General features: G+C 41.5%; 1 protein-coding gene across 1 annotated transcript; it reads left to right on the plus strand.

Moving 5' to 3' along the window:
• The first annotated feature begins 2339 nt into the window (after positions 1-2339).
• On the plus strand, positions 2340-9164 carry LOC112249699 (neuropeptide FF receptor 1-like). The gene is made up of 3 exons (XM_024419477.1): positions 2340-2721; positions 7200-7299; positions 7548-9164. Exons 1-3 carry the CDS (start codon positions 2340-2342, stop codon positions 8566-8568), a joined length of 1503 nt encoding a protein of 500 aa, XP_024275245.1. The 3' UTR covers positions 8569-9164.
• The last annotated feature ends 3722 nt before the right edge of the window (positions 9165-12886 follow it).

Raw genomic sequence — 12886 nt, forward strand, 5'->3', positions numbered from 1 at the left:
GGTAGTTGTTTGGGCTAAATTATAGATGGGCTATGTACAGGTGCAGTAATCTATGAGCTGCTCTGACAGCTGGTGCTTAAAGCTAGTGAGGGAGATGTGTTTCCAGTTTCAGAGATTTTTGTAGTTCGTTCCAGTCATTGGCAGCAGAGAACTGGAAGGAGAGGCGGCTTCAAGAGAGGCGGCTTAAAGAGTCAACTTAAAGAGATTGTCAATGTCACTGCCATTCGTTATGAGGCTTTCAAAAAGCTCCCTATAGTTAAATCTGTGTTTTGAAATTCAATACTTGACTGAGGAACCTTACAGATGTTGTATGTATGGGGGACAGAGGAAGGGTTAGTCAGTCAAAAATCATGTCAACCCCTATTAATTCCCTATTAGTCCATGGAACTTATTATGTGATTTGTTAAGACAAATTTGACTCCTGAACTAATTTATCTGAAGAGGCTGAATAGGCCAACTTATGCAATGACTATATTTTAATTATATATATTTTTTTATTATCTTAAATTAGTTTTATTTTTATTTTGTGTAGCTTGTTGACGAAAAAGTACAATTAAATCAATTTAAATCCCACTTTGTAACACAAAATGTGAAGAAATCCAAGGGTCCTGAAAATTTTTGCCAGGCAGTGTGATTTTTTTTTCTTCTTGCACACATGATAGTTAAGGCCTGGTTCATTGTTTTATAATATAATTACTATAAAACACATTTCCAGTATGTACTGTATCTGTGAAAGAAAGGCTGTTATTAAGAAAAAGGTTCAAGATAAGGTTACTTATTGTAAATGTCTCTCTTTGTTCTCAGGCTCTTATTATCGTAGGGCCTTGTTCATAGATTTAGAATTATAACACACATAATGACTTCCTGGCCTACAGTATGCTGTTTCAAGAAGGCGTCTGTGAAAGAAAGAAATTAACAAGAACAATTTTCAGGTTAAGGCCACTTATTGTAAAGGTCTCTCATTGTACGATTCACTGAGTGCATACAATGATCCTTGTACATGACTCTGTCAAAGATGCAATGTAAGATAAATGATTAGTGACAGTGAGTCTCTAAGGGGAACCCACTGGGCACACACTGGTTGGATCAACGCTATTACGTAAAAACAACGTGGAATAGTGGGAAGTGATTGGTGTCTTGGAAAACATTTAAAAACATTCGAAAATGAGTACCAAGTAAAATAAAAAGGTTTTCAGTAGATGGCATGAAAACATTAACAGGTGTAGGATCTTAATTTGAACACCCTGTTGCAGGACAAGTTTCCTGCAACGCAGGAGATTTAAATCTTTGAGGATTAAAAACGCTATTGAAGTTTAATAGCCACTTTGAGATTTCAGACTTGATTTTCTCTTCAAATAAAGATCCTATATGTCTAAGTGTACTAATATTGTATGAAGAAACAGACATTGACAGACATGACATTTTTGGAATAGAATTATAGATGCAGAATAAATGCCGTATCAGAACATTTTATGTACAGTATATAATTAAATACTTAAAATAATTAGACTGAATAAGATTGAATGTGTCCTTTTAATTGGAGAACATCTTGAGATTTAACCTACAACTAAATATTAATTTACTTTTCTACTGCCTTCCAAAGGCAAACATGAATTTATAATTTTACTCAACAAGCTTTTACAAATTCAGCTCACTTCTAGCAGTTTGTTGATCGAACAAACTAACACATTGGCCCAAATTCTTGTTCATTTAAAGTCCACTCAACTCAGAATAAGCAATTGGTTAGCATGGCTTATTTCATATAGTAGACGTTTGTCGAGGATTTGGGTATCGTGCACATAATTGTGTTACAGTAACTGGTTCAAATATAGAACTGTGTAGAACCTGATTAGTGTTTGATTCAGGAGGTGATCTAAGTTGCAGGAAATTTTTTAAGGTCAACGACAGGGCTAACTGGCATGTAATTTTAGCTCTCATCAATGGGAGCTGCTTGTGAGCTAACTATCTATTACTAAGAATTGTGCTTCATGTCAATGTGATTCATCTCAGTGTGTCTGAGGTAAGCGTAAATTACTACAATGACAAATTGATGATATGAGAACCTTGTTATTTATTCTGAAAGCAATGTCCTCAAGTCAGATCTATTACAGTGTCTTTGTACCAATATCCAAACATGTGCGCTACCAAGTATGAAGTGTATTGGCCACAGTAAGTAGGCTATGAAATTCAAATGACTGAATAATTAGAACGTCTGGAGATGCACTGTATGAATCTGCCAGAATTGTATAAGGAAATGATTTGCTTCTTTTTGTCTGTGTCCCAAGGTGCAGAGCGGCGTGTGAGTGGCTGCGTGCCCCACCCTGAAGAAGAGAGGAGTGATGGAGGTGTGGAGCAGCAAAGAAGAGAAGGGTTTGACTGAACTGGAGGACTCGACAGGCACCATGATAGCCTTGAACTCCTCCAGCCACCTCCTCCTCTACTATGATGCTGCTAACCACACCAACTACACCACCACCACCAACAACATCACCTATTTCCCTTACTACCAGCACTCCCTCCCTGTGGCTGCTAGCTTCATCCTGGCCTACCTGTTCATCTTCCTGCTGTGCATGGTGGGTAATGTGCTGGTGTGTCTGATCGTGCTGGGGAACCGCCGCATGAGAACCGTCACCAACCTTTTCATCCTCAACCTGGCGGTCAGCGACCTGTTGGTGGGCATTTTCTGCATCCCCACAACGCTGGTGGACAACCTCATCACAGGTAGGCAACGGTTTGACTGACCTGGTGAATGCAACTCTGTATGGGGTGGCGAATGCAACTCTGTCGGAGCTGGCGAAGGCAATTCTGTCGGAGCTGGCGAAGGCAACTCTGAGCCGGCGAACCAAAACTGGTCTACTACGTCAAATATGTACAGATACAGTGCATCCGGAAATATTCAGACCCCTTCACTTTCCACATCTTGTTACGTTAGTGTTGTTCTAAAATTGATTAAATACAAAATGTTCCTCAATCTACACACAATACCCCATAATGGCAAAGCAAAAACGAGTTTAGGCATTTTTGCAAATGTATAAAACAAAAAAAGATATCTTATTCACGTAAGTATTGAGACCCTTTGCTATGAGACTCGAAATTGAGCTCAGGTGCATCCTGTTTCCATTGATCATCCTTGAGCTGTTTCTTCAATTTGATTGGAGTCTATCTGTGGTAAATTCAATTGATTGGAGATGATTTGGAAAGGCACACACTTGCCAATATAAAGTCCAACAGTTGACAGTGCATGTAAAAAATAAAAACAAAGACATGAGGTCAAAAGAATTGTCCTTAGAGCTCCCAGACAGGATAGTGTCACGGTACAGATCTGGGGAAGGGCAACAAAAATGTCTGCAGCATTGAAGGTCCCCAAGAATACAGTGGCCTCAATCATTCTTAAATGGAAGAAGTTTGGAACCACCAAGACTCTTCCTAGAGCTGAATGCCCGGCCAAACTGAGCAATCGGGGGAGAAGGACCTTGGTCAGGGAGGTGACCAAGAACCCAATGGTCACTCTGACTAAGCTCCAGAGTTCCCCCATGGAGATGGGAGAACCTTCCAGAAGGACAACCATCTCTGCTGCACTCCACCAATCAGGCCTTTATCGTAGAGTGGCCAGATGGTAGCTGCTACAGTGAAGCATGGTGGTGGCAGCATCATGTTGTGGGGATGTTTTTCAGCATCAGGGACTGGGAGACTAGTCAGGATCGAGGGAAAGATGAACAGAGCAAAGTATATTGAGATTCTTGATGAAAACCTGCTCCAGAGCTCTCAGACTGGAAGAAAGGTTTACCTTCCAACAGGACAATGACCCTAAGCACACAGCCAAGACAACGCAGGGGTGGCTTCTGGACAAGTCTCTGAATGTCCTTGAGTGGTCCAGCCAGAACCCGGACTTGAACCCGATCGAACATCTCTGGAGAGACCTAAAAATAGCTGTGCAGCAACACTCCCCATCCAACCCGACACAGCTTGAGAGGATCTGCAGAGAAGAATGCGTGAAACTCCCCAAATACAGGTGTGCCAAGCTTGTAGCGTCATACCCAAGAAGACTCAAGGCTGTAATCGCTGCCAAAGGTGCTTCAACAAAGTAGTGAGTAAAGGGTCTGAATACTTGTGTGAATGTGATATCAGTTTTTTTATTTGTAATACATTTGCAAACATTTCTAAAAACCTGTTTTTGGTCTACTATTATGAGGTATTGTGTGTAGATTGATGTGGGGGGGAAACTATTTAATCAATTTTAGAATAAGGCTGTAATGTATCAAAATGTGGAAAAAGTGAAGGAGTCTAAATGAATGCACTGTATGTGTACCATGTCATTGGTCTCTGTCTCGCTCTGCTGTGTGTGCATCTTGCTAACTGTCATGCAAATGGCAGGGGCTGAAGCTCATTGGCAGGAACTCAAATTGTTAGGGGGCTGGCCAATGTGGGGGGAAATGGTGCAGCACAGCTTCCAAAAAAATGGTTGATTTTAAACTAGGGATTTTGTTGCTAATTGAGGTAAGACAGTCTGCTCATAGATTATGCATGTATGAACTACACATTGACACATCCAGCCCACAGCGGGAGGTTAAAAAATAGACTTAATAGCAAAGTTCCAGAGCATGGCTTTAGTCATTTGTGAATTGACTGAATGACTCATCAAAAACAAAGATCCGAAACATTGTTATAATGAATATAAACAAAGTGTTGCTGCAGGCAACATTAAATGATCAGAGGAGACATAACAGAGTGGGGAATATTGTCAGAGATCCTTCCTGCTGAATACTTTTCATGAGTTTATTTTTACCACTGGCCATGTTCTTCTTATCGTCCAAAAGCAGGACAAAAAAAAATAGGAAACTTGGCTACTTCAGACCTCAATTTACATAAGAATTCATATTTTATCACTGGGTTTGGATATTGGAGGGACCCATGTATGCCCATAAGCATTGAACATTTAACCTTGGTCCACCCCACTATCTTTTCGTCACCCCCAAGACCCAATGTGAAGGCTAAACCCTGCCAGTGGACATACATTACCAGTCAAAACACACACCTACTCATTCCAGGGTTTTTCTTTATTTTTACTATTTTCTACATTGTAGAATAATAGGGAACACATCAAAACTATGAAATAACACATATGGAATAATGTAGTAACCAACAAAGTGTTAAACAAATCAAAATATATGTTATATTTGAGATTCTTCAAAGTAGCCACCCTTTGCCTTGATGACAGCTTTGCACACGCTTGGCATTCTCTCAACCAGATTCGATACGCATTTGATATTGCCTATAGGGCACAAGATTGCTGGAACCATGGCTGGCAAGTGAGCTGTGTGACATACGCCTAAAATAACATTGCGGGACTGCAGTTGAGTTTGGGACCAGGGAGTCAGGCAGAAAACCAGCAGGTGCGGCTGGAATGCGATATGAAAAGCTGTGGATGTGCGGTGCAGACCTCTACCTTGCACCATGACTCTAATGCCTGTAACACTAGTGCTGTTTATTACTGTCTCAGTGTGAAAAGTAGGGAATTAGCTAAGGAAACTGACAGATCAATAATGTTACATCGACATACAGACTAATAAAAACTGACATTGCACTGAAAAAACCCCTCAGAATATGAAATCTTCAATTGTTTGGCTGATGGTTTCATCATTTGATTCAGGTCTAGTGTGATTGAGGCAAAAATAATAGCTAAAGTTAGCCAACTTTTGGCAAGCTCTCTCTTTCTCTAATGGTACATCAACTGGTGAAAGCTAGCCAAGTGAATTTACTTCTGTTGAAATGGGACAAAACAAAGCCTACAAAACATTTCCATACAAACAACTGCTGTTAGATAGTAATAATAGCCACCTCATATCGCTATCTGACAGATAGCTAGAGGCTAGAGCTGACCTGGCTGTGGTAGCTACTAGCTAGCATAGCTAATTCATCCACCTCAGTCGCGAGGGGATGAAACATTAGCTAACGTTACATGTCAGTTACAATACCAGCTCAGAACTGCGAATAAAAACTAGTTTAGTTTTTTTCTATAAAGTTAAACAGCAGTTACCTGGCCAGCTATATCAGTCAACTAAAGAGTAGCCAGTTTCTGCTCTACTTGCGTTTACAACTCGGTGAAAGAGGTCCACACACACACTGAACTATGCTCAACTCTTGCGTGCTGGTCCAGCCAGCCTTCCAGAAGCTTTGCATGACCCCACCTCCCCAGTGAAAGTTGCACCCCTGTAAAAATATGAATAATGTATCCAAAGTTAGAAACATAGCGTGACATTTCGGTCAACGACCTTCATAAGACAGAGTAGTACCACTACTCCAGTTGTTTGAGCACATAACCCCCTTTTCCTCCGAGACAATGTAGAGTCATAATGAGATTTAATTCATATTAATGATGGGTAAGAGTAGCACCTCGTGGACAAAGATCAGATCTTGATTCTCTACATTCTCTGTCGAGAAACTATCCCTATAATGGGTGTACATATCCTCGTGTTCATTATTCATAATGTTAATCTTTTGCATGCCCATTCATTTGAGGAAATTAAATTACTATTGAACTAAAGTGTTTTGTAGAAAGCAATCTAATGGACAGAAAATCATTGCTTTGGGTATCTTGTTAATATACATTTTCTGCAATTTATCCTGGCAACGGGATATAAATTGTGCCTATACCCTGCTGAGCTTGGTGTGATGAAGAGCTCTGTTCAAACATAACTTAGAAATCTTAGACACTGTTTGAATTTTATTTAATGCATATTTCATCATGTTCATTTCAGACTGTCATTATGCACTTTCTACTGATGGAAAATGAGGGGATGTAAATTGCTAATTTACAGACTAGTTGTATAACTGTTATACATATAAAGAATGGCTCATCTATAGTTGTATAACTACAAGATAGCAAATTACAGCCAAATAGCAAATTTTACTTATGATTCCCCATTCTATAGACTCATTCAAATTGGTTTTCATAACCATCTTATGCCTGTTTAACCAGTGTTTATATCTCCATCTGTGGGTTGAGTGATTTGTGTCTGTGTAAATGTATATATTTTGCCATCAACTTGTTAGTGCATATGACAACTGTGTACAAGGCCTAGGATATTGCAGCTGGGAAAGTCTATATTTGAATTTGTCCTTATTTTACCAAGTAAATTGAACTATATGGCTGCTGTCTCTTTGTAGTTGTTGGTCATTGTCATTGATTTTGTCAACAGGCTGGCCGTTTACCAACACTGTGTGTAAACTGAGTGGTCTGGTGCAGGGGATGTCTGTGGCTGCCTCAGTCTTCACCCTGGTGGCCATCGCAGTGGACAGGTTGGTATGATGGAGGGAATTTGGTTGCAGGCAATGATTCTTGTTTACTGTGTAATTTATCTCACCTGTGATTGAGGGTGCCCTACAGTGTAGAAACAGCCATTCAACCAGTTTTGAATGTAAAAAAACAGAACATTGCACTAAGTGCAAGGGGTGCCAATATATTTGACCACATTTGTATAGTGCCTTGGCACAAAAAAAACAGCAAGCATTCTTCCTTTTCCTCTCTCTATTTCCACTCTCCACAGGTTCCGCTGCATTGTGTACCCTTTTCAGCCCAAACTCACCCTCTTAGTTGCCAAGGCGACCATAGCGATGATCTGGGTTCTGGCCGTGGTAATCATGTGTCCCTCAGCAGCTGCCCTGACCGTGGAGGAGGTGGCTGATCACTACATGGTTTACAGCCAGAACTACAACATGACCTACCCCCTGTACTCCTGCTATGAGAACTTTGCTGACCCGAAGATGAGGAAGGTCTACACCACGGTTCTGTTCGCCCACATCTACTTGGTGCCCCTGACTCTCATCACCGTCATGTACGGGCGCATCGGGGTGAAGCTCTACACCTCTGTGGTGTCAAGCAGAGAACCTCAGGATGCAGCACCTCCTCCCCCCCCAGCAAGGCATGAGGGGGGAAGGCCACAGATCTCCCAGAAGAAGATCAAGGTGATCAAGATGCTGATCGTGGTGGCCCTGCTGTTCATGCTGTCCTGGCTGCCGCTGTGGACTCTGATGCTGCTGACGGACTACGGAGGGCTGGGAGAGGAACAGCTGGAGCTCCTCACTGGATACATCTTTCCCTTCGCCCACTGGCTAGCCTTTTCCAACTCTTCTGTCAACCCCATCATCTACGGATACTTCAACGAGAACTTCAAGAGGGGCTTCCAGGCAGTCTGCCAGACCAACTCTTGCTGCCCCACAGGGAATAGGGGTGAGGTAACGGGAAGGGGAACTAGGGAAGGTAGAGCAAGAGATGGGGGTAATGGTGGATTGGACGGAGGCGGACTGAGGGATCCCACAAGCAACCCCAATCCTCTCTTGTTTGGGGCAAGAAACAAAGTATACACAGACGGTAATGTGGCAGGCTCTGTGCTCCTTGAGCTGGAGTTGAAGAAGAATTCTAAGGTGGGAAGCAACACGGTCCATATTGAGGGCAGGGGGACTGGGGCGAGTGGAGGAATGGGGATTGGCTATGTGATGAACAAAAAGGGGATTCATGTTGAGGAGCCCACCAGCCCAATGGGAGTGTGTCAGGCCTGGGATCATTAGTGGGGATTGAAACCATGGAGGTGATTTCAGCATCCCTTACGAATAGAAAAGATAGGCACAGTCTTATTTCATTTTCTTTCAGATGATGTGGTATGTGGACTCAAGTCAACATTGAATTAGACCACATGACAAACTTTGACCTTGGAGTCATTCTAAGATCCCTCCAACCACTAAAAAAAAGACCTGGGCCCGTATCCACAAAGTGTCTGAATAGAAAATTGGTCATAATAAGTGCTGAGAATAGAGACATCCCACTGGGTGCACACTGGTTGAATCAACGTTGTTTCAACGTAATTTGTCAACGCGTTGTGCCGTGGAATCAATGTAGGAATTCATCAACCAGTGCCGTTTATCATATTTCAACCAGCGTTGTAAACATTGAAATTAGAATAAAACAAACTTAAATACATAGATTAAACAACCTGTTAATCTAATTCCAACATAATAATCATGTCTACTTTAAACTGGGTTAAATTCTACATAGAAATGTTCATCTTTTTCATCCTATATTCAATATACATTGTTTTGGGTGGTTGGAATTATGTTGAATTTCATATTTGATTAGACATACAGTGCCTTCAGAAAGTACTCATACCCCTAGACTTATTCCACATTTAGTTGTGTTCGAGCCTGGATTAAATATATTTTTCTCACCCGTCTACACACAGTACCCCATCATTACAAGTATTTCTTTGCACATTTATTGAAAATGGAATACAGGAATCTCATTTACATAAGTATTCACACCCTTGACTCAATAACTTGTAGAAAAGAGGGAGGCAGCAAAGACAAATTGCCGGAGCTGAAGAAGTCTATATCGATCCGCTAATACAGAATTAGTAAAGGCCCAGTGCACTACTTTTATCAGAAAAGAAAAAAACTAAACGTATGAGTGTTTACCAGCATTTGTAACTTGAGTCTGATAATTGTGTACAAAATAGTTAATCTGATAATACTTGTGGAATATAAAAATACTTTCTTGATATGTTTTCCAGTTTCTTGAAATACTTTGCAAATGCAACTTATTTCTATGTAAAACCTGACATGGTCTATTCATTCCTATTCCATTTTAGCATACACACTTATCCAGGGCTACTTAGTGAGTGCATACATTTTCATACTGGTCCCTCGTGGGAATTGAACCCACAACCATAGCATTGCAAGCACCATGCTCTACCAACTGAGCCACATAACTTCTTCACAAACCACTTCATGTCTCAATGTACTCAATTACTGTATTGTGCATAGTTTTTCTTCTTGGCAATGGAAAGTCTACAGGTACAAACCTAGATGAAGAGCCTATGTACAATACCAATGAAATCTCACACTAAATTCATGCAAATATGTACAAAAAGTATTTTAGCAGATTGTGCAGATTTTCGTGAGGCTTCATTTGTGTGAAAATAGACATTTTTGTGCAACTTCATTCAGAGGAAAATACATTTTGTCGGGGGCAAACTGAGGAACAATCTTTGAAAGTTATTGGAGCAATGCATTTTGACAAATGCTGTTCTACACTGCCTTTTGTGTCCCACATTTATTCATATAAAAACTGTTGACAACCCAATATTGTTAATCAACCAGGTTGTCACCGAAATACTTTTGGAATCTTTTTGATTAATGCCTATGCTGTCTTCTGTTTGTTTTTGCTTAATACTTTGGGATACTGGTGCTATGTTTGCAACTATAACGAGTCTGGGCTATGATCAAGCTATAAATGCAGTTAAACAGGTTCATGGAAAATAATGAAGTATGTTGGCTGTCACTTATGGCACTTCCAAGGCCGTTTCATTAGGATTATTACGGTCGTGTCAATCATGTTATGTACTTAGGCTATTGTAACAAGGTATATGCCAGCATTGTAGGCCTACTGGCTTTGTCCAGAGGACCTACTAGGCTTCCATGGCAACGGCCGTTAGAGCTGACTTTTTTCCTAGGTATGAGCCGTGGTTAGAGTCCCTGTTGTAGCTTTCACTCTTCCACTACACTGGTGGCAACGTTGGGATCACATACAGCTTGCATCTAATTATGTGATCTAGTGGTGGGAAGCATTCTGTTTTTCAACACTGTGTTGGGTGTAATTACGGTGATATATCTAGTGAACAATGGATAAGCAACAATGTTATATTCCACAAGCAGACCGTGATGGATAGAAGTAGCCACTACAGGTGTAATCAAGCATTACATCAAAGTTGCCTGAAGCTGAATGGAAAGTGCTTTGCCCTGACCAGTTATTCAGAAGGAAATCCTCTGTGACTGTCTAATTTACATAAGTTAACTTACCAGTGTGGACCAAAAAACAAAAACACATTCTACACATTTACTAACTACCTGTTTAAAGTGTTATTACAACCATGGTGGTGTTTTGTTACTGAAGCATGAATATCTAATAACCTGACAATGATCTACATCATATGGGTAGACAAATAATGGTGTGTTATGCAAGAAAAAACAACTATTTTTTTAGGATGCAAACCACCGTTGTTCCATCCTGGTCTGATCTAATGAGATGGAAGTAGGATTTTTTTACGGCCTAGAATCGAGTCCTTTCCCTGTCAGGAAGGATGAAGTAGGCCCCTCTTGGTTCTCATTGTCGAAGACTGAACTCAAGTTAGGGGTTATAGGTCAGGCTCTCCTTTACCACTTTGCCCAACATGTTAAATCCCAGAGGTTGTAAATAAACTATTTCTAAGGTGATATACAGTACTAGTCAAAAGTTGACACACCTACTCATTCCAGGGTTTTTATTTTTTTACTATTTTCTATATTGTAGAATAATAGTGAAGACATCAAAACTCTGAAATAACCAACAAAGTGTTGTAAAAATATTTGGATTTGTTTATTTGAGATTCTTCAAAGTAGCCACCCTTTGCCTTGACAGCTTTGCACACTCTTGGCATTCTCTCAACGAGCTTCACCTGGAATGCTTTTCCAACAGTCTTGAAGGAGTTCCCACATATGCTGAGCACTTGTTGGCTGCTTTTCCTTCACTCTGTGGACCAACTCATCCCAAACCATCTCAATTGGGTTGTGGTCGGGTGATTGTGGAGGTCAGGTCGTCTGATGCAGCACACCATCACTCTCCTTGGTCAAATAGCCCTTGCACAGCCTGGAGGTGTGTTGGGTCATTGTCCTGTTGAAAACAAATGATAGTCCCACTAAGTGCAAACCAGATGGGATGGAGTATCGCTGCAGAATGCTGTGGTAGCCATGCTGGTTAAGTGTGCCTTGAATTCTAAATAAATCACGCAGTGTCACCAGCAAAGCACAATCACACCTCCTCCATGCTTCACAGTGGGAATCACACATGCAGAGATCATCCGTTCACATACTCTGTGTCTCACAAAGACACGGCGGTTGGAACCAAAAATCTCCAGTTTGCACTCATCAGACCAAAGGACAGATTTCCACCGGTCTAATGTCCATTGCTCGTGTTTCTTGGCCCATGCAAGTCTCTTTTTATTGGTGTCCTTTAGTAGTGGTTTCTTTGCAGCAATTTGACCACAAAGGCCTGCTTCACGCAGTGTCCTCTGAACAGTTGATGTTGAGAAGTGTCTGTTACTTGAACTCTGTGAAGCATTTATTTGGGCTGCCATTTCTGAGGCTGGTAACTCTAATGAACTTATTCTCTATAGCAGAGGTCTTCCTTTCCTGTGGCGGTCCTCATGAGAGCCAGTTTCATAATAGCGCTTGAAGGTTTTTACGATGGCACTTGAAGAAACTTTCAAAGTTCTTGAAATGTTCCGGATTGACTGACCTTCATGTCTTAAAGTAATGAACTGTCGTTTCTCTTTGATTATTAGAGCTGTTCTTGCCATAATATGGACTTGGTCTTTTACTAAATAGAGCTATCTTCTTTATACCACCCCTTACTTGTCACAACACAACTGATTGGCTCAAACGTATTAAGAAGGAAGCCTCCCGGATGGCGCAGTGGTCTAGAGCACTGCATCGCAGTGCTAGCTGTGCCACCAGAGACTCTGGATTTGCGCCCAGGCTCTGTCGCAGCCGGCCGCGACCGGGAGGTCCATGGGGCGATGTACAATTGGCCTAGCATCGTCCGGGTTAGGGAGGGTTTGGCCGGTAGGGATATCCTTGTCTCATCGCGCACTAGCGACTCCTGTGGCAGGCTGGGCGCAGTGCGCGCTAACCAGGTCGCCAGGTGCACGGTGTTTCCTCCGACACATTGGTGCGGCTCCCCAATTTTCATGGTATCCAATTGTTAGTAGGTACTATCTTGTTTCATCGCTACAACTCCCGTACGGGCTCGGGAGGGACAAAGGTCGAAAGCCATGCGTCCTCCGAAACACAACCCAAC

This window comes from Oncorhynchus tshawytscha, linkage group LG04 (genome assembly GCF_018296145.1).
Source record: "Oncorhynchus tshawytscha isolate Ot180627B linkage group LG04, Otsh_v2.0, whole genome shotgun sequence".
Classification (NCBI taxonomy): domain Eukaryota; kingdom Metazoa; phylum Chordata; class Actinopteri; order Salmoniformes; family Salmonidae; genus Oncorhynchus; species Oncorhynchus tshawytscha.